The following is a 22,948-nucleotide window of genomic DNA, read 5'->3' as shown; positions in this document are numbered from 1 at the left end:
CTCCCCCTCTGGTTTCAGAATCATCCGAACATCATTAAGAATTTTCTAACATGCCTTTCTATTAGTGTGACTTGAGCCATTCCCTATTGTATAATGACCTTAGCATTGAATTGCTGTGCTGTTTCTCATAAAGCACTTGTCTTCAAATGATTCTCACTGTCTTTTTAAAGCTTTTTTATGAGGAGGAATAATTGCAGGCCATATTACTGTCAAGGTCTACAGGCAGCCATCTCTTAGTTTTCGTGGACAAACTCTTTTTCTACAGCCCTTTTCTGGATGTGGCTTTCTTTACACCATATTCTTCCATTATGATAAAACAATGAAGTGTGACTGCAAGGAAAGTTTGTCAATAAATGCTATTATATAAGGTATACAACGTGCCATTGCATTCCAGTGTGTCCTTGATACTTTATCACTCTCTTTTTGACCACGGTCTTTACACTTTTATGAACAACACTGTGGCGGCGGGGGCGTGGTCGAGCGTTTGTCCGGAGAGACAGAAAGCGGTAAGGGTGCACACACCTGAGCGCTATAATGTCTAACACCTGTTTCTGTTTGCAGTAAGCACTGGGGAGAGCGATATAAGGAGGAACCATGTCAGCGATGGGGAGAGAGAGCTCCCACATACAAGCAGAGACTGCGTTGAGCTGTGGATGCTGAAAAGCATGATCATTGAGTGTTTGCTGAAAAGCCATTTTGAGTTTGTCTAATTGAAGACCTACCTTTTCAGTTAAAGTCCCTAGTTTCCCGTTTCCTCTTTTCCCACCCTATGAACTCCTTCGCATACACCAAATCCTGTCAAGCACTTTCTTCATATTCCTTTATATGTTTTCTATTAAAAAAGAGCTATATGCTCAGTTGCATAAACTATGTGCACCTGCCCCTCTGGGAAGATGTATTTGCCCTTCATAACAGTGAATTATAACTCTGTCTGAGATTTACAATGCACAGTGTTGCACAGATTCAATGAATTTCACATACTGTATAGTTGTTGCCTGAATAAATGGTAAATAATTGATGCACGCCATATATTATGCAGCAACTGTCAACACGTGAAATCAACTGAAAAAATAGTAAAGAGCTGCTATATTTAAAGGACAGGGTGTGTGTGTGTGTGTGTGTGTGTGTGTGTGTGTGTGTGTGTGTGTGTGTGTGTGTGTGTGTGAAAGTGAGAGAAAGCTGAGAAGTGAAATCGACAAAGATTTCTTCCTTTTTGCAGGGGTCACCAGAGAACGCTGCAGAAGTACAGGCAGATGGCTCACACTCTACACACTCAAAACACTGTGACAATCCCCAACAGCTCCTCTGAGGGAAGGGTAATTAAATACCAAATTTAATCAGATTCTTCAAATTGAAGTCCAGCTGGGCAGCTCTCCCAAACTCCCCTGCTGTTCCCTGTCCCATAGTCTCTTTCATGTCAGTCTTCAGAGAAAACTGGAGTCTCACACAAACACACCGGCTTGTGCACTGGTGAGAAAACCTGGGAGTGATAATTAGAGATAAAGTATTCAACTCACAGCTCTGACTGGGTGATGGAGAACCACTGGCCCATGAGAGCTTTCTTAGAGCTTGACCTGACAACAAGGACGCAACATTATTTCTATGATTGGAGAGAGCATAATTTTGAAATATCTAAGCATTTTTTGTGTAATTGACAAGAAATTATAGCTGTTTGAGGAATGTTTTATGAGGTAACCTAAAAATGTGCTTCATGTGGTAACATCTACATCTACAAATATTGTTTAAGATGACAATCAACTACATTGGGTTACACAGAAGAATGTAATTTGTGCAGGTCAGATCATGTCATATTAGTTGTTGTTTTTTTTTTTTTTTGCATATTTTCAAAAGGGTAAAGATTCTTGAAATATTATAGTTACAGTACATCAAAGCAGATTACAGACAAAATACTGGTAAATAGAGCTATATATTCTCGATTTAATCCATGGCACTGTCATTCTGATGATTAATGTACAAACAGACTGTTATCTAAAACAGATTAGTCAGATCAAGTCAGTTTTATTTGTATATGGCTTTTCACAATAAATACTGTTCTGAAGAAGCTTTGCAGATAATAGGGCCTTAATATCGTGATTGAGCAAGCCAAAGGCAACAGTGATGAGGAAAAACTTAGATAGGATGAGGGAGAAACCATGGCAGGAACCAGACACAAGAAGTCCATCCTCCTCTGGGAGTCACAAATGTAAATATTTATTTCATTTAAATTTAAATGTCCAAATGGCAGTTATTAAGTACACACTCTTAAAAAAAAAAAAACAATTATATATACACTATATTGCCAAAAGTATTCGCTCATCTGCCTTTAGACGCGTATGAATTTAAGTGACATCCCATTCTTAATCCATAGGGTTTAATATGACGTCGGCCCACCCTTTGCAGCTATAACAGCTTCAACTCTTCTGGGAAGGCTTTCCACAAGGTTTAGGAGTGTGTTTATAGGAATTTTTGACCATTCTTCCAGAAGCGCATTTGTGAGGTCAGACTGATGTTGGACGAGAAGGCCTGGCTCGTAGTCTTCGCTCTAATTCATCCCAAAGGTGCTCTATCGGGTTGAGGTCAGGACTCTGTGCAGGCCAGTCAAGTTCTTCCACACCAAACTCGCTCATCCATGTCTTTATGGACCTTGCTTTGTGACTGGTGCGCAGTCATGTTGGAACAGGAAGGGGCCATCCCCAAACTGTTCCCACAAAGTTGGGAGCATGGAATTGTCCAAAATCTCTTGGTATGCTGAAGCATTCAGAGTTCCTTTCACTGGAACTAAGGGGCCAAGCCCAGCTCCTGAAAAACAACCCCACACCATAATCCCCCCTCCACCAAACTTCACAGTTGGCACAATGCAGTCAGACAAGTACCGTTCTCCTGGCAACCGCCAAACCCAGACTCATCCATCAGATTGCCAGATGGAGAAGCGTGATTCGTCACTCCAGAGAACGCGTCTCCACTGCTCTAGAGTCCAGTGGCGGCGTGCTTTACACCACTGCATCCGACGCTTTGCATTGCACTTGGTGATGTATGGCTTGGATGCAGTTGCTCGGCCATGGAAACCCATTCCATGAAGCTCTCTACGCACAGTTCTTGAGCTAATCTGAAGGCCACATGAACTTTGGTGGTCTGTAGTGATTGACTCTGCAGAAAGTTGGCGACCTCTGTGCACTATGCGCCTCAGCATCCGCCGATCCCGCTCTGTCATTTTACTTCGTGGTTGAGTTGCTGTCATTCTCAATCGCTTCCACTTTGTTATAATACCACTGACAGTTGACTGTGGAATATTTAGTAGCGAGGAAATTTCACTACTGGACTTGTTGCACAGGTGGCATCCTATCACAGTACCACGCTGGAATTCACTGAGCTCCTGAGAGCGGCCCATTCTTTCACAAATGTTTGTAGAAGTAGTCTGCATGCCTAGGTGCTTCATTTTATACACCTGTGGCCATGGAAGTGATTGGAACACCTGAATTCAATTATTTGGATGGGTGAGCGAATACTTTTAGCAATATAGTGTATATATATATATATATATATTTACACATTTCAATTTATAGAATTGAGTAATCTTAACTGGAGGGTTAAGCTGTTTGGTGTTGCATAGGAACTGCAATAACTTTACACCAGATTTACAAAAAGTGAAACAGCCTCCTCCTACTGAAAAAAAAAAAAAAAACAAACTAAAAAACTAAAAAACCTAAAAAATTTGCTACATCTGGAAACATCTAAATTAACTAATTTGAATTGGGTCAAAAATATTTAACCTGCATGTCTGAATCGACTTGGTTAAACCCACAAAACTAATTTCAAGAATTAGCTCAGGCAGAAATAGCTCTTTTAGGGTAACACTTGCAGGTTTAAACGTTTTACAGTGTAACTGGTGCCACTGACTTGAAAGAGGAGTCGTCAGATGAATAACGCATTAGGGTTTGAGAAAGTTTCAGCACCTCGGACAGCGCCGTGTCTATGGACACCGTGAAATCCACAGGAACAACATGAATAAGACTGGGTGTTTCTGAAAAGGATAATTGATCTATGATATCTACACCATAATATATACATAATGTTTTAACGGAAATGTTAGCGGGTGGGAAGATATGAGGACCAGTCAAATTTGAGAAGCTCAAAAGATGTCATGTCATTTTATCGACATCGCATGACTTTGACACATTGCCATTTCTCCTAAAAGAACTGTAGTGCTGAATGACGATGTCATGCCTTGATATTATAGAATGGCAACTGTCTATGTGTCTCCTCATGAAACACAAAGGTCTTTTTTTTCCCCCTTTCTTTTTCTTTCCTTTTCTTCTTTTGGTGAAACCGTCCGGAGAAAGTAAAAATAAATAAATGAAATAAAATAAGTCTCATTAAAAGCTGAAATTCTTTGAAAATGAATGTTGGAGTAAGTAGTTTTGGGGGGGGGGATAAGCAGTGAAGCAATAAAAAAAAATAAAAATAAAAAATAAAAAAAAAAAAATATATATATATATATATATATATATGAAAACGTTTGTCCACCAAATTATAATCAGGTGGTATAATCAACATACATGTAGCCATTCTATTGTAATGTGACGAAAATAAACAAATAAAATAAAAATCTGATATTTTGACATTTTTTTAAGAACAGGCAAATTTTGTTCATCTCAAATGGAGTAAACCAAGGAAAATGTATTTATATTCGCAACTAAAAAATTTGTGATATTTGAAAAAAAAAAAAAAAAAAAAAGTTTACATATTTTTCACGTTTTTTTTTTTTTTTGATTTTTTTTTTTAAGTATTTTAAGGGAAATATTTTAATACCTTTTACTTGATGGTTACACCACTTGCCATTTTAAATATATATATATATATATATATATATATATATATATATATATATATATATATATATATATATATATATATATATATATATTATTTATCTTTTAAATTAAAAATTCTAATTTTTATGAACTCGGACAACCTTATTTGTCAACACCGATTTTGTAGTATTCAAATCAAGAGTTCTCCCAACAACCAAAATAAGCCATTACCTACAAGTAGCCTACAAGATCCTTTTGAAAGAGACACTGAGAAACAGGCTGTTACTTTCCAGCTGTCCAGTAGCCAATCCTCGCCTTCAGTAAAGGCGTACAGAACTCCAGCCTTCGGCGCTAGGATCCAGAGGGCAGGGCTTTGATTTTCCTTCCCGGCTGTCAACTAATTCCTCTAGCAAAACACGAAACGCTCATATGCACAACTTCCTGGATAGAGAAGCGGAGCGCGCTGAACGTGATTGAACGTGATCAGAACGTTTCTAGATACGCAGAGACAGCCTCTATAACATACAAAAGAGGGATTAAGCAAGTGTTTTATGCTACTTTAAAAACGAGCGCCTTCAAGTGCGTCCGGCAAAACATACCGGTCGGGATTAACTTGGAGAATGTAAAGGACGCCACAGAGAACAAGTGTGAGCGTGCGGATTGTGGGCAGCACGAAATGTCCCACGAAACAGGCACGAGATTTGTTGCCGGTCATTAAATCACTTGCAATTGTTTTAGTTGTTCAAGTTTAGTGCATTCTTCGCACTGACGCATCAGTTTGATCCGCCATTCCGTTTAGCTCTAATTGCGCATTTTGACATGTGGAGACTGCAAGGACCGTGTCGTTTGGGGATGTTGTGTTTGACTTTGTCAGCCCTTCTCATCCAACGGATCAGCTGTCATCCCGGTAAGAGGGCCTTCGTGCTTAATATTTTATAACCACGGTGGTGATTATGTTAGATTTCAATGTAAAAAGTTGAGTTGATTATTGATCTATTAAATAGCCAGGTGCATTCATGTCGAACAGCGCCAAATATCACAATGCATATAGAGAGGGATTTTCTATGCATTACGGGTTATTGTTCAAAAGATACTATGCAAGATTAAATGTGTGCATTGCAAAGCAAAAGGATCCGTAAATGCTTTAATTAAATATTTTCAAAGGGTGCACGTATCGAATGCCAGTTTCTTGGTGCTCTTTGGTAACAGAAGTCAGGGCATCACTTGGAGCTCGTATAGTCGTGTGTACTTGATTTTTCCGAAGGTGATGTAATCCAGGCTATGTGGTGTCAAGAAAGAAAAAGACACGACTTCTGTTAATGAATCTCTCTCTCTCTTTATTTTTTATGTTTATATTTTTTGGGGGGATCATATAGGCTGCACGACTCACATTCATAAATGCATATCTTGCAATCTGGCACACATGAAATAAATCTGCGGAGAAATAGCGAGAGTTTTTATGAAGTTCGTGCAGGTTGTGAGCAGATGGTCCAGGATTTGACTAATTGTCTATTCGCTGTTTTATCTACGATTGTTCATTCTTTTCAATTGTCAATTTTTGTTTGACCTTGAAGTATAATATGCATATTTTTGTTGTTTTAAGTAGGTGGCTTGCACAGACCCAACACTTATAGTGCAGTATTAATATATTACAGTATATATTAAAGTATACGTTAGTGCCTGACCGGCCGATATTATCGGCTGATATTAGCCTTTCACCGATATATCGTTATCGGCGTATATGTTTACTGATATGCGCAGATATGAAAACTTTTTTCAGAACATATAATGCAGAAAACAGTGCTTTAGAATTGGTGTCATAACGTAGTTTGTCCAGCAGAGCGCGCTCCGACTCCACTGTTTACAGAGCTGACTCTGAGCTGAAGGTGGCTCTGCAGACAGGGCGGAGTTACGCGGTACGGATTTAAGCGTTGTCTTCTCGGTATGTTGCTAACTAGTTTGTGAAATACATACTGGAATGTTAATAAACAATGACTCCATCATTTTCCCTTTTCAATATAACTAATATAACGTTAACCTTGTCCCTGACAACCATGTCACACATGATTATCACATATGTTTGCTGTTAGCCAGCTATAGTTTGTCAGTGCAGTCAGTAATGTAGCAGATTGAAAGATAAACATCACAGCATCTTTTTGTGTCTGTTGAGTGTTGAATTCACGCTACGTTGTTACCTAGTTGGTGAGATGCAATGCTGGTCCATCTTTTACTCTCCGTGGCAACAAGCTTATAGCTAACTAGCTAACCACATAGCTACTTTCATTGTTTGTCTGCTGAGTGGAAGCTAATGTGTAAACATGTATTCACCAAACTGTTTTGTTCAGGATTCACAGTTTGGTACCCCCTTCAACCGAACAATTCCAGTCAATGCATTTATAAAATGTAATAATTAAAAGTCTGGTTTAACACCGTTGAAAGTTTCCCCTGAACTTGTATAGCAGAATACGGTGTAACACCTCTGCCGCTGTTTTTCTCTTGTCTCAGCAGGTGTAAATGATTCTTGTGTTACAACCTGCCCCAATTGACTTGCAGTATTAATATAGTCAGCATTTGTCTGATACTAAACAGTACTGATGTTTATTTAGCTATTTATTGTATTTTTATTTATTCTTTATTTTAATGTTCAGCATTTGACTGATACTAAACAGTACTGATGTTTATTTAGCTATTTATTTTATTTTTATTTATTCTTTATTTTAATGGTCAGCACTGGACTGATACTAAACATACAGTACTGATGTTTATTTAGCTATTTATTTTATTTGAATTTATTCTTTATTTAAATGGTCAGCAGTTGACTGATACTAAACAGTACTGATGTTTATTTAGCTAGTTATTGTATTTTTATTTATTCTTTATTTTCTCAGTGTTCATTTCTAGAATTTGATGACAATGTATAATAATAATGTTGAATATTCTTTGATAAAAATATTTGTTTAATAAAGCAGCCTTCTGAGTACATCTGCATAGTCATATTGGTGCAGAATTGGTGAACAGTCCACATAGAAAATGTCTGTTTTCATTCCAGCTCAAAAATGAACTATATCGGCCACCATATCGGTAATCGGTGAATTTCCCCCTCTAAAATCGATACCGGTCTCAAAAAATCCCATATCGGTCAGGCTCTAGTATAAAGTATAAGTATTATATTAATATATATGTATTATTTACTTTTTATATTTGTAGTATTTTAAAGATTTAAGTATTGCAAAATAATTGCAAAATTAGCTGCAAAAATAAAGGGAATCTTGTGGAGCACTTACTTCTGTTTCACACATGACAATAAAAGACTGAGCACAAGCTGGTCCTGAATAAATTATTTAATCAATTACAGTAATGACAATTGTGCATGTGCATAATTTTATTTTTTACATTGTGCATTGTGGGATTCAGCCACGGGCCGTGCATTTTAAGTCTAGGCCTTCACTGTGTGAATGTCAAAAATCATCATTTTTCATATGAATCTACCAAGGAGGTCTATAATACCTGGAAAAATCTATCTAATAATATTTGCGATTTAAATGTTGCTTGCAATAAATTTCGTTTCATCAGGGTACACGGTTATGATGCGTTCCATTCAAGTTGAATGTGGGATATTCCTACTTGATATCTCCGACCATAAATGCATTCCATTCCCCTATATTCGGAAGATGACGTTTAAGGAAACAAAACTGCAATGCTCCCGTTAGTTTAGTAGGAGTTTGACTCTCATTAGAGATGTCTCCTAGCAACCCAACTGATAAACAATGCTGCAGTGCTAGCATCTGTGCTTCAGGTGTACGATTATCAAAAGAGATTATAATTGACCATGTTTTATACACCTGTTTCTGCAGGTGTTTGTTAAACAAGCTTTAATATCATGTAATGTGGAATGAACTCATTTATCGATATTGCTTAATAAAGTGAATGTTTATCACTTACTTTGTATATCTCCCTGAGTGTCGACATGTTTGTGTGACATCATGCCCCTGCATCTCGGCGAAATCGTTGAGAGTTGCGAATTTCTGCACGAGCCTACAAGTTGTAATTCTGACTTCAAGATGCATTCCATTGCACTTTTCCTAGTAGGAAGTTTTTAAAATCCGACTTTCCGAGTTGAATGGAACGCAGCGTTACTTTTCAAAACTTGATCCGACACTGAATGCTCAAGCAGCCTAATTTACACTTAGAAAACTCCTGATGTTGCTATAACAATACAAAAAGCACTTACCAATTTACTTGGAGTGAAAATCAGTCCTCCTTTCCTGTTTAATAAATTAAGCAATCACACGGTCATGCAGAACATCTCCTGTTTTCAAATCCATAAGGATCTCTTTCTCAGTGGTGATGTGACAGCCGACTGGTCAGCAAGATCTCGCGCTCTTCACTTTCAAATTACGTACATCACTTAAAGCGTGATTGCATCACTCAAGGCCAGCTAGAGGGCCTCGACCGGGACATATCCTAAAGATCACACCCACCAAGAACAAATAAATTAATCTGATTGGCTGATGAATCTGACAATCTGACTTTAGTTGCCCATTCATTTGCACTGTTGAGGGATTCTGTGGAAATTCTGAAGGCCTGACAGGTGGAGCTCAGACTCACGCGCTGCTTCGGGCATGCAATTTGTGAAACAGTTGTCACACTTTGCTTGTAAGCATCAAGGAATAAATTCTGACTGGATAAACTTTTCGTTTTTCTCTATTTGTTTGTAGATTAATTAAGAGTGGAATGCGATTAAAAATACATAGGCAAAAAGGTGATTGAGAATGAAAGGATGAAAAATATTTATTTATTTGGCATGTTAGGCCAGCAGAGAAGGCTTTGCTGGCCCTGAGAATTCGCCACTGGTACTGGCACATAGTGAAAAACCAGCAACCCTCATTGAATGTGGTGTACTAGGCAAGTAGCTTTCTTTCAGTGCAAAACGTACCTTTTCCTGTAGCGCAACTGGAAGCATGTTGTGTCAGCAGAATGCGACACCTAGGTTAGGATCAATGAAACCAGGAAGTAATCGCGTTTGCATAATGAGTTACGAGTGCAGTTCGGAGGTTGCATTTTTTCCCTCTAACATTATATTTTTACTCCACTGATGGTTTGGGTTTTGGGTTGGGTGTACAGTTGATAAAATATGTGTTCCTCCTCACTCCTGTATAGCTAAAAAATAAGTTGCTTTACAACTCGCTTTTGGCGCCTCACCGTGGACATAACACCCGGAAAATGGAGCCCAGTGGAGCCCCATATGCCCAACAACACTTACTGCTTTGGCCAATGGGGGCAGTGTATTACATTTCACCAAGCACAGACAAAATTAAGCTCAAGAAATGTCAACCTACTGTTTCCGATTTCACTATGAGATCAGTATTGGTTTCAAACTGTCTGTGGTCACTTGACAGTCACTTGTTGTGTACACTCATTATCACATTACCATTGCAAATGTTGTCGTACAGTGTAATAGATCATGGATCATGTAAGCAATTACAGCAAAGACAGAAGGCATGCAAGCATAGCCATTCTTTATGAGTTTTGCATGCCAGCATTCCCTTTGAATTTGAAACTGTGGGTCATGGATGCAATTGACATTGTGTGAGCTTAATGAGCATGATATAAAAATTCAAAGCTATAAGTCTGTCTAGGAAAATGGTACATGATAACAAAGCAAACCAGACCTTTCCGGTACTACCATATAGAAGGCACTGAAATTAAGAGAAAATGTAAGCTTGAAAATTAGTTGAGATCTCATTACTCAGGGATAATAACCTGTGCATGTGACTAGATGAACGGAAAATGGAAAACTAGATGAACAGAGTTTCCTTTTCCTGTCCCAGCACTCAGTAGATTTTAAGTATAGACATTCACTTTTGTATACTGTCGCACCTCATGTCCTCATCAACTTTATCTCATATAGTGTTGTAGCTAGTACTATTTCCATAGACACAGAACAGAAAGTGTCTCGCTGATCACCAAGGTGAGGCGCAGTTCACGTAGAACACACCTACTGACTTCAAAATCAGTACAGACGTTGTATGCTCATTATAGACAGTATGGTCACTGGGCACCAGCATTTAGTGTTCAAACTTTCTCTCTGTGCTAGGGAAGGTCAACGATCTCCAACCCCATGGTGGGTATCTATCATCTCCTCTGTCCGACACACGGCCCCGACACCACAGGATGCTTCAGCCTGACACCAGTATCCATCAAGGACCTCTTGTCAAAAGACATTGTCTTTTTAATGCTGTACCTTGCCCTTCACTTTCAGCTGCGGCGCTCTCACTCTCCCCTAATGAGGAGTCCTTTTCTGTGTGATTGAAAGGCAGTCGTGCAATAAAATCAGAAGAGAACCCCTCTATTCCTCTGCTGATCATATTTGCCCGTCTCAAAAACCCTGAGCTGCATACAAAGCACCTGTAAATCGTTTAATTGAAAGCAGAGTGTCAAAAATCAATATGCAGGAAGCATTAAAAATAACGGGAAGCAGTGATACAGATCCATATTTCATATCCAAAGATGGATGTGACTTTTACATATGTCACTGGCTCACTACAGCATGCATTTTACAGTCTTTTTAAAAGGGATTAGTATTTTGACTGCAGGGAAGTGGTTTAATAGACTGTTTAAGGCTGTAGTTCCCACTCTAGATGTAATGGTAGATGTTGTGAGCATTTCATCCGTTATGGCTTGTTAGACTAATAAAACAAAAACATTCTCTCCATAGTTTTTAAATTATAATCAGTGGTTGGAATCCAAGTACAAAGTAATGATTTTACAGTGGTATAAACACTGAGTTCGGATTCAGATATATCTGTAAGGATTTGCAACATATTATTCTTGGATGCTAAGCATGTACTGTATCTTACAGCAGATCACCCAAAGATGCTCTCAAATCTGCTTTATAAGCATGATGTTGTCAGCAAAGGAGGAATTCAAGAGGGAACTCTCCCCCTCCCACCTCATACCTTATTTTACTTGCTTTGCATAGTAATTTCTGACATTCAAAAATATATGTTTTTGTCTTAGCCATTACATCTGGCATTAAAGGAAAAGTTCACACAAAAATGCAAATTCTCTCATAATTTACTCACCCTCATGCCATCCCAGATGTTTATGACTTTCTTTCTTCTGTGGAACACAAATGAAGATTTGTAGATATTTCAGCTCTGTAGGTCCATACAATGCAAGTCAACAGGGTCCAAAACTTTAAAGTGCCAAAAAGCACATAAAGGCAGCTTAAAAGAAACCCATATGACTCCAGTGGTTAAATATATATTTTCAGAAGCTATATGATAGGTGTGGGTGAGAAACAGATGAATATTTAGTACTTTTTTCCTATAATTATCCTCCCTGCCCAGTAGGTGGCGATATGCATGAACAATGGGAATCACGAAAAACAAAAGAAGTTGTCTTAGGAGAGAAGAGCACTTAGGAGGGCTGTTTGAAAGTGGAGATTTATAGTAAAACAACAACAAAAAAAAAAACACTTAAATATTTATCTGTTTCCCACCCTACACATGGATTTTACCCCTGGAGTTGTGTTGATTACTTTTATGCTGTTTTTATGTGGTTTTTGGAGCTTCAAAGTTTTGGACCCTTTTTACTTGCATTATATGAACCTACAGAGCAGAGATATTCTTCCAAACATATTTATTTGGGATGGCATTAGGGTGAAAAAATTATGAGAGAATTTTCATTTTTGGGTGAAATATTCCTTTAAAAATCTACATTAGTCATCGGAAGTCCACATTACATATTTGAATTGATTGTGTGTTAATGCATGTAAAAAATATTATTGTACTGTTAATTCCTGTAAATTCCTGGAGCTCAAAATGTAGAGTGGTGCTAGCAATGAATTAATGCACTGTAAGTCACTTTGGATAAAGTTATCTGTTAAATGAAAATATGTAACAATAGGATTCATAGCTAAACTAAGAGAGAATGCTATTAGATTATTTAGTGTTTTTTCTTGTAAAGAATATTCTGTATTCATAACATAGCATTTCATACTAATTAGAACTCCAAAAGACAAAGACACAAAGAGAAAAAGAGAGAGTGAGAACATTTATGCAACCCACTACTTATTTAGAGCAGAATTTCCATGGTATATTTACCGGCAGTGTAGCCGCCTGGAACAGATGAGATATTTACATTTTTTTTTTGAAGATGCAGTGCACAACTTGAGGCCAAAGCACGGGTCAAAGATTCTTCTTTTATCATATGTTTCCAATTGCCACATACTGTGCATTGGATCTCTTATGTGGAGCAGTCATTGGTTGATAAAGGGCCCTGACCTGGTGTAACCTTGTACTGATTCCCAGCCGATTGTCCAGTCTCCCACACCAATGACTCTAGCTAACTGTGATGAAAGGTTTAGGATGCTGAAATGAAAAATCGTGATTACTTTCTGGTGGATCATAGACTTCTTTGATGAGAGCACTCAAGCAAGCTACTTAGCTGGAAGGCAGTCTCATGTTTCTTTTATGCATGTGGTGTATGTGTAGAATGTTACTAATAACATGTTTATTCAGAAATATTTAAAGGGTACGACTAGCTGCTAGAAGTTAAAAGGATAGTTCCCCCAAAAATGTAAAATTCTGTCATCATTTTCTCACCTTCTTAGAATGTTAGCCTCAGTCACCATTCACTGTCATTGAGTGTGTTTACATGCACGTTCTTACACCAATAATTCGTATTAAGCTGACAATGTGTGTGCTCATGTAAACCCCCATTACCCTGATTTTGCATTGCATGTAAACACCTTTAACATCATTCTTACCGACTTATCCAATGTACGCATGAGCAGAGAATAACTCAATGGTTTCAATTCTCATGTAAACATGGTATTCTTGCTTTGTCAGATTTTTTAAATAAGTAGATTTTTGGGAGTTAATTTTGGTGCATGTATACGGGCTCATTGTATGGAAAAAAAATAATGCAATGAAAGTGAAGGATGACTGAAGCTAACTTTCTGCCTTACATCTCCGTTTGTGTTCCGTGGAAGAAGAAAAAAAGTAATGTGGGTTTGGAACAGCATATGGGTGGGTAAATGATGACAGAATTTTTATTTTTGGGTGAACATTCCCTTTCAGAACTCAGTTTAACTATTAAGAAGATAACATTGATGGCATTAATTGGTTGTCAGTCTATGTGGCCTCTTAAAAATGATTCTGTTAATTATATGTTATTTTAAGAGAGAAGTTATATTATCTTAATGTTATGATTGATTAGTGCCCTTAATAGGCTGACAGCTTCTGGAGAATTGAAGTGGCGATCTCTTTCTCTCTCTCTCATACGCTTGCTTTGTCCTTCTCTTCCCTTCTCACTCACTATCTTCCTGACCTTAATATTGAAGTATAAAAGTGTGAGAGAGTTATCTCACCCGGAGTTGTAGGCAGCCTGGACAAAATCTCAGAGAAGTGGTAATTTCCTCCTTTCAGATGTACTCCAGGTTAGATAGTGCAGAGGATGGACAGCAGAAGGACATGTGCAAAAAAACAAAAAAAAAAAACATGCACACACACACTCAATACAACACATACAGTACACTTTGCTCACAGTGTCCTGCCTCATAACTCCCCACAATAAATAAATAAATAACACTTTTGTAGTTTATTTGAAAGCCTTCATGTAAAATCATGAAGTGAAAACATTCTTATTGTGTAAAAAGCTAAAATAATGATTGTGCGATTGTGTACAGTAGTAAAACTGTATTTGGGAAACCATGAGGTAAAATCATGATTTAGAAATCATTAAGTGAAATCAGTGTCCTGATCTATCTATCTATATATATAATAATAATAAATATATATCATTAATAATATATTTAGAAGTCATAAAGGCATGATTGTGAAACCATTAATCATGATTCTGAATTTGTCTTGGTTACGTACGTAAACTTGGTTCACTGAGGGAAACATGATGCTGCATATGATCATTATGGGACACCGTCTGAGTGTCACATGGTCTGATGCCCTTATAATTTACAATCACACCAATTTATTGGCTGATGGCACTTAAGTGACACCCCTTAGGGAGTTACGTCAAGGGCTCCACAAAGGTGCTCGTTTTCGTGCCATTGAGTCAGATTCTCTGCAAAAAGCACGAGCCTATGCAGCTGCTAAAGAGTCTAAATAAAAGGAGTTATAAATTTATTCCTGTTCCAACAGAAAGAACCTGGGAAGCAGAAGTCAAACCCTCATTTAGATTATAATATCTAACAAACGTATGTGGAGAGGACCACGCTGTCACCATAAAAATGTCCTCCAAGCTTGGATGACAGCTCGCTCCTCCCCTGCCAAACTAGGCCTCAGAGCATGTCCGACAAGGCTCATGCTTTTGCTCAGGGGGAGGGCAATAGACTTGATTTAATGGTGTCCATTTGCACTCCTATCTTCTCAGACACAAAGCTGAAATCCCAATGGCTCCAGCACATGGAGCTCCAAATCTGGAGGCCATAGAACAGTGCTGTTGTCCTCATTGGTCCCTTGTCGTCTTATTATTCTTCTTCTTCTTCTTCTTCTTCTTCTTCTTTCGGCTGCTTCCATTAGGGGTTGCCACAGTGGACCATCTGTGATCTGCATATTTATCTTGGCACAGGTTTTACACCAGATGCCCTTCCTAATGCAACCCCCAGGGGCTGGGGGACTCTCACTCACACCTACAGGGCAATTTAGAGTCTCCAATTCACTTAACCTGCATGTTTTTGAACTTGTGTGGGACCTGGAGGAAACCAACGTGATCATGGGGAGAATGTGCAGGAGAACTCCACACAGGGGGGCCCAGTTGAGCCGTGACTTGAACCTGGGACCCTCTTGCTGTGAGGCGACAGTGCTAACTACTGAGCCACCGTGCCGCCGCCCCCCCCTTGCTTCGATGTGAGTTGCTAGAAACAAACACGGGCTTAGACAATTCATGCACTGAAGAACAGAAAATGGCGCGAAATTGAGCACCTTTATGGAGCCCCTGACGTAGCTCCCTAGGGGTACAATCTCTTAAGTACTATCAGCCAATATATTGGCGTGATTGTATAAGGGCTTCAGACCATGTAACACTTGGATGTTGTCCCATAGCGCTCATACGCAGCTCAAGTTCCACGAAAGGGAACACTAATTAAAATCATGATTGTGAAATCAGTTATCTGACTTATCCATTCCATCAAAACCCTAGTTTTTGTGGTTTATTTGAAAGCCGTGAAGTAAAATAATGATATTTGTTAAATGTTTTTATGGCCTCTCTTTATATTAAAATCTAAATCTAATAACAAAAATTGTTTACTGCATGGCCATTTGGTGTTTTATAATGTTTTAGAACAGGTACATCATGATATTTCTTTCATTTAAGAGCAGCTTGTTAGGAACCCTTTAAATCTGATAAAGAACCTTCAGAAAACAAATTATAAGATCTATTAAAGTAGAGCTTCTCAAAAGGGATAAACACGCATTCAGTCTCAAAAAGAGCCACACTGATACTTCACTTGCTTTGATAAAGCAACAGCAATGAATACATTCTAAAAAATAAATACTTATGAGTAATACTCATAAAAAGATATATCTATATGCTGTATATATACAGCACACACACACACATACGTGTGTACTTTTGAGTGCCACATTTTTTAAAATGTCCTCACTAATATAGTGATATTTGTTGAAAAACCTCTAGTGAGTGTGTGTGTGAGTGTGTGTGTGTGTGTGTGTGTGTGTGTGTGTGTGTGTGTGTGTGTGTGTGTGTGTGTGTGTGTGTGTGTGTGTTATTTACTGAGGTAGTTTACTTTTAAAGCCCTGGTGCAAACAATGGTATATGCTTTTTACATCCCAGTGCAAATAGTAGCAGATATTATTTGCACCCCAACCCTGGTGCAAATAATGGTAGATTCTAATTGCACCCTGGTGCAAATAATGTCAGTTACTATTTGCACCCATAATTAAATAATAACATACAGTATGGGCATCACTGCAGTGTGTTTATTGTATTTGTTTAGAGTCCCACAGACACACTACATTAACCCCTACCGCTAAACCTATCCTTAACCTTACCTTAGAAAAAAGAACCTTGGTTTTACTACAGTAACCATGGTTTTACCATGGTATTTAAAATTATTTTTTTTTTTTTTACAGTAACCAAAAAATTAAACGTGGTTACTATATTACCACCATATCACTGTACTAACAACACCATGTTTAATAGAATTAAAACTATGGTTTCTGCCAAAGAACATGGTTACTGTAATATTAGTAATACAGTAATACAAGCGATGCCGAGCCACGGGAATAAGTGCGATCGACAGACCCCACCTCCGGATCAAACCCTTCTATGCACTCCTCAACATTTGCCCTGACCAAATCACAACCGTACAACCATATTGTAAAGTGTTAACAAAATGAAATCAACATTTATATTCATTTTTGTCTATTATTTTAAGTAGTATTAAAGGAAATATTAAGAGTGGGAACAGGAATTCGGATGGAGAACATAGTGGGACAAAACGCAGACTCGAACTGCGGTCACTAAGACAACAGTACACATTCATTCACCGTCTTTACTCCTCATGCCACTGCAGCGAGATCTATTATGTAGTTTGTTGTATATTTCTGCAGTTATAAAGCAAATAGCTGCCCTGTGTGGCAGATGTTACACTGGGGTGCAAAAAGACACTCCGTTTGTTGAAACCAAGCTGCCAAAACGACTCGTTCTCTACTTCCTCCACATTGTGATTTCACACTTTGGTACTATAGACATTTGCATCTGACCGCCTCCACAACACATGAACGCTTACTTTACTGCCTGGCAAGAAGTGGTGAGCAGTGAGATGGCAGGTCAGTCCAAAGCAGAGAGCCAATCATAATAGTGGGTGTTTACTGCCAAGTCTTAAAGGAGAAGCAGTACCAAAAACAAGCGTTTCTGACAGAGGGTCCGAATGAAGGTGTAAAATTATCATGTTTAACAAAAATATGTTTTTTGGGATTTTTTTGGTGCAAAAACCTTATTAATATTATAAGTGAACCTCAAGGAACATATTAAAATAAAAAAGGCATGTCGTGATCCCTTTAAGAAACTATTTCTATGCGATCTGACCCCTAAAAATTACTTTCGCTGGTGTAACTTAATGTCGTCAAGTTGATTGAGTCATTAAATATATTTTTGATTTGAATAAACCCAGTTCATTTATATGGTACCACATGAAACATTTCCTAAGTAACCTGACAAAACATTTTTTAACAGTGTATGAGGCTAACTAATATTAGTCATAGGGACATAATTTAAATGTGTGCCTACCAGAGGAGGATGCTTACTTTCAAGGTTTCATCCTCATCCTACATTATATCTTAGGTTACCTTGCCAAGGTCACAAAACATTTTTGCAGTGTCATTTATGTGTTACCTTAAAATAAAAAGATAATTTCCTTAAAATGTATCAAGTCTATTGTTTAAATATCTCAATGTTTCAACATAACCTTTCAAACTATGTAACAAACACTCACTCATATATTAGAAACCTGATGAAAATCTTATGATTCTATGATTACATTTCTTCTTTTAAAGGTTGTTACACTCACATTACTTGGTAATTAAAGGTCAAAATGTGTTTGCCCTTTACTCGAACTTATAACACATGATTAATCCAGCTAATGGATTTACCCAAACCTTTGATAGACTCAGTCACCAGAGCATTTAGCTATAGCAAGTAAGCCTTCATTGTTAGCTTTGGCAGTATTAGTTGATGGCTACCGGTCTGAGAACCTCAGTCTATAGGGATCTTAATTACACTGTAATTATCTCTCACACCAGGCAGATGTTAAGACATTCTCTGCTCTTAATAGCCTCAATGGAATTTTATCTTGTGCGGTCTACTTTGCCATATTCATTTTATTCATGAATGATCACGTAATACTCCAGTGGAACCCTATGGCAAATTCTATGAAACAGAAGAGCGCTTACTTAAAATACAGTGTCTGCTTAAAGGGATGGTTCACTAAAACATACAAATTCTGTCATAATTTACTCATCCTTATGTTGTCACAAACCCATATGAACTGTCATACAAGTTGTCATTTTCGTGTGCACTATTGCTTTAAATGTTGTCTTTTGCACTCAGGAAGTCATACTGTATTGCTGCTGAAAATAGGTCAGTCCTCTTACCACACAATGAAACAATAGGCCATCACTAGTTCCATAAATACAGGATAAAGCCAGGATGTTAGTGAATTTCGCACACAATGTGGGCTGGCTTGCTTTGACTCCAGACTCTTTTGGTATGGGGTCCACCTTGTCCCTTGCCTTTTATTCTGGATGTGATTTTTTTTTCTTCCTTTTCGGCCATTGATTTAGAATTGAATGAATGAGGATGAATGTTAAGAACGTAGGCCAATTAAGTTACAATAGGCCATCTCTATTCATGCTAAGTTAAAGCCATTGCCCCACTTCCTCGTTTGTGTCCCTCCCTGGCAGCGATAGTGTGATAGAGTGATAGACTGCCGAGAAGATTATTGGTGCCCCCCTGCCCACCCTCCAAGACCTGTACGTCTCCAGAGTGAGGAAACATGCTGGTAGAATCACTCTGGACCCCACACACCCTGCCCACTCCCTTTTTGAAGTGTTGCCCTCTGGCCGGCGCTACAAAGCACTCAGCGCCAGGACAACCAGGCACAAGAACAGTTTGGACCCTCAGGCCATTTACCACATGAACAATTAAACTGCCTTCAGGACTCCCCATAGTGCAATAATGTAAATAAATATGTCATGTACATATGTAAATTCACTCATATTTAATTCAATAACTGTATAAACCCCTACCTTGCAGATATACTACCATTGCACATGTATACATATGCCATTCTATGTTATATGTCCTTGTAGAGCCGAGGAGGGCGGGGCCGGGTTGGAATGAGACACACCCGGTCCCCAATCAGCCTGATGGGGCGCGCGAGGGATAAAGGCGGCCGGGGACGACAGTTCGAGAGAGAGAGAATTACAGGCAGCTGTGCTGTGTTTTTAGTTGTGTGTTTTTGGTTGGGTTTTTGGTTAATAAATTATTATTTAAGTTGTCAAGCCGGTTCTCGCCTCCTCCTTTCCTCGAAACCCCCTTACACTGGTGCCGAAACCCGGGAAGGAGGAGGGATTCCCGTCGCAGAGGCCTCGACACTGCCGTCCACCCAGGGGAGCGCCGCTGCCGTCCGACGGGGGACGGAGTAGCCCGACTACCCGGACGCGGGGAACGGCCGCCGTCCGCGAGGCGAGTGGGGACGGGACTCCCCGACCGCCTGGAGCGAGGGAGCCGCTGCCGGGGGCGGAGGAGTGCCCTGCCGTCCCCCGGGAACGCGGAGGGGTCGAGAGAAGACCGCCGTCCGCAGGGGGAGGAGGGAAGTGACTCCCCGACCGCCTGGAGTGGTAGGGCCGCTGCCAGGGGTGGAGGAGAGTCCCCACGGGACGCCGGGAACACGGAGGGGCGTTCTGTCCACTGGGGGTCGGAGGTCTGACTCCGGTCCGCCCGGGGAGGAGCGGCTGCAGTCCGCCTGAGAGGGTGGAGTAGTGATCGAGGACCACACGACGGCCCATCAGAGAACCGGTGAGTTTCTTTTTCTCTCTCTCCTCTCTCTCTCTCTGCCGCTCCGTGTTGGCCTTTCCCTCGCCATTTTGTGTTGTTGTTTTTTTTTCCCCTCCTGTCTCCTCCCAGGTCGAGGAAGGCGGGGAGGACCCGCCGGCAGTCGGGGCATAAGGCACGCCCCCCCCACCCGGAGAGGAAGGGTGAGGGGGGATGTACGTCATGCCGGGGGCTCCCCGGCCTGAGGCAACGCCGGGAGGAGTGTAGAGCCGAGGAGGGCGGGGCCGGGTTGGAATGAGACACACCCGGTCCCCAATCAGCCTGATGGGGCGCGCGAGGGATAAAGGCGGCCGGGGACGACAGTTCGAGAGAGAGAGAATTACAGACAGCTGTGCTGTGTTTTTAGTTGTGTGTTTTTGGTTGGGTTTTTGGTTAATAAATTATTATTTAAGTTGTCAAGCTGGTTCTCGCCTCCTCCTTTCCTCGAAACCCCCTTACACTGGTGCCGAAACCCGGGAAGGAGGAGGGATTCCCGTCGCAGAGGCCTCGACACTGCCGTCCACCCAGGGGAGCACCGCTGCCGTCCGACGGGGGACGGAGTAGCCCGACTACCCGGACGCAGGGAACGGCCGCCGTCCGCGAGGCGAGTGGGGACGGGACTCCCCGACCGCCTGGAGCGAGGGAGCCGCTGCCGGGGGCGGAGGAGTGCCCTGCCGTCCCCCGGGAACGCGGAGGGGTCGAGAGAAGACCGCCGTCCGCGGGGGGAGGAGGGAAGTGACTCCCCGACCGCCTGGAGTGGTAGGGCCGCTGCCAGGGGCGGAGGAGAGTCCCCACGGGACGCCGGGAACGCGGAGGGGCGTTCTGTCCGCTGGGGGTCGGAGGTCTGACTCCGGTCCGCCCGGGGAGGAGCGGCTGCAGTCCGCCTGAGAGGGTGGAGTAGTGATCGAGGACCACGCGACGGCGCATCAGAGAACCGTGAGTTTCTTTTTCTCTCTCTCCTCTCTCTCTCTCTGCCGCTCCGTGTTGGCCTTTCCCTCGCCATTTTGTGTTGTTGCTGTTCTTCCCCTCCTGTCTCCTCCCAGGTCGAGGAAGGCGGGGAGGACCCGCCGGCAGTCGGGGCATAAGGCACGCCCCCCCCACCCGGAGAGGAAGGGTGGATGTACGTCATGCCGGGGGCTCCCCGGCCTGAGGCAACGCCGGGAGGAGTGTAGAGCTGAGGAGGGCGGGGCCGGGCTGGAATGAGACACACCCGGTCCCCAATCAGCCTGATGGGGCGCGCGAGGGATAAAGGCGGCCGGGGACGACAGTTCGAGAGAGAGAGAATTACAGACAGCTGTGCTGTGTTTTTGGTTGTGTGTTTTGTGTGTGTTTTTGGTTGGGGTTTTTGGTTAATAAATTATTATTTAAGTTGTCAAGCCGGTTCTCGCCTCCTCCTTTCCACTAAACCCCCTTACAGTCCTATTTTTTGTATGTCTATATATACTCTTGCCTTGTTTTATATTCTGTGTCTCACTGTAATGTTTTGTGTGCACTTGCTTGTTTCTCTGATCACCCCCCCCCCCATAAAAAAAACAAAAAAAACATCCTTGTGTACGTGAGTACACTTGGCAATAAAGCTCATTCTGATTCTGATATTTAGTGGTACATATGAAAATTAACTATTATTGTTGGTAATACTTTTTCAACCTAAAACTTTGATTCATAACTCTTCCTGCACCGTTTTTGCTACAGATAAGAATAATACCTTAAATCATGTGGCAAACAATTTTTTTTTAAGTAATCAGAGTTACAGTCTATATATCAAATTATAATTGTTACTACAGATTGTATATATATATATATATATATATATATATATATATATATATATATATATATATATATATATATATTTTTTTTTTTTTTTTTTTTTTTTTTTACCTGCTGGATGAAAACAAATCCCATAGAGTTGCATTGACAGCTGTATATAAGGATCTGGGGAGGGAAGGAAAAAAATAGGATAAATGATTAGGTTCATAAGAAGGAAATTAGGTGTAAATTTTGACGGTTTAAGAAAAAAGATAAGAACATTCTTAAGAATTATTTTCATGTATACAAAATTTTCTTAAGCTATGAAAAAAATAGTAGTTAAGGAGAATTTTGTTCTTAATAATGTTTGTGAATCCAGCCCCAGAATATTGTATATACTTGGTGGTAAGTAACCTTGAAATGCCCTAACAGCCATATCAACACTCTGGAAACCATTACGAATGCTATTGCAGTGGCTTAGCAATTACTGTGAAAATTGTCAGGCCAACTTTAACATCATAGTAGCCAGTGTTGCACTGGTCCACTCCCATTTTCTTTTGAATGTGTCAAAAATTGTTTTTATTTCATTTTTATTTAATGATGACAGTGTTTCATTGAAAGAACAGGGTTGCATTTTATGATAAGATATATGCACTTTGTGTAGACGTCGCTGATGTTACTTATGTGCACCGCCTCCAATGCCATGCAAAGCCCTGCAACCACAGTTTGAAAAGGGTATTATTAATTAAGATCTTGCTTTTCTGGTGATTTCACAGTTTGTAAGCTGGTTTCACATACAAAGACACATAATC

At 40.2% G+C, this 22,948-nt stretch overlaps 1 protein-coding gene across 2 annotated transcripts in view; it reads left to right on the top strand.

Moving 5' to 3' along the window:
• Positions 1-5,252: 5,252 nt before the first annotated feature.
• LOC127449420 (receptor-type tyrosine-protein phosphatase gamma-like) overlaps positions 5,253-22,948 on the top strand; it is a 153,812-nt gene continuing 136,116 nt past the window's right edge. For both annotated transcript variants that reach the window (XM_051712831.1, XM_051712832.1), the window contains exon 1: positions 5,253-5,718. In XM_051712831.1, the coding sequence (XP_051568791.1) occupies positions 5,631-5,718 (88 nt within the window). In that variant the 5' untranslated portion in view covers positions 5,253-5,630. The remainder of the gene's footprint in view (positions 5,719-22,948) is intronic.

The sequence above is a fragment of the Myxocyprinus asiaticus genome, chromosome 12, assembly GCF_019703515.2.
Source record: "Myxocyprinus asiaticus isolate MX2 ecotype Aquarium Trade chromosome 12, UBuf_Myxa_2, whole genome shotgun sequence".
Classification (NCBI taxonomy): domain Eukaryota; kingdom Metazoa; phylum Chordata; class Actinopteri; order Cypriniformes; family Catostomidae; genus Myxocyprinus; species Myxocyprinus asiaticus.
The sequence above is the reverse complement of the archived record's forward strand: the minus strand, read 5'-3'. Positions and strand labels throughout refer to the sequence as shown.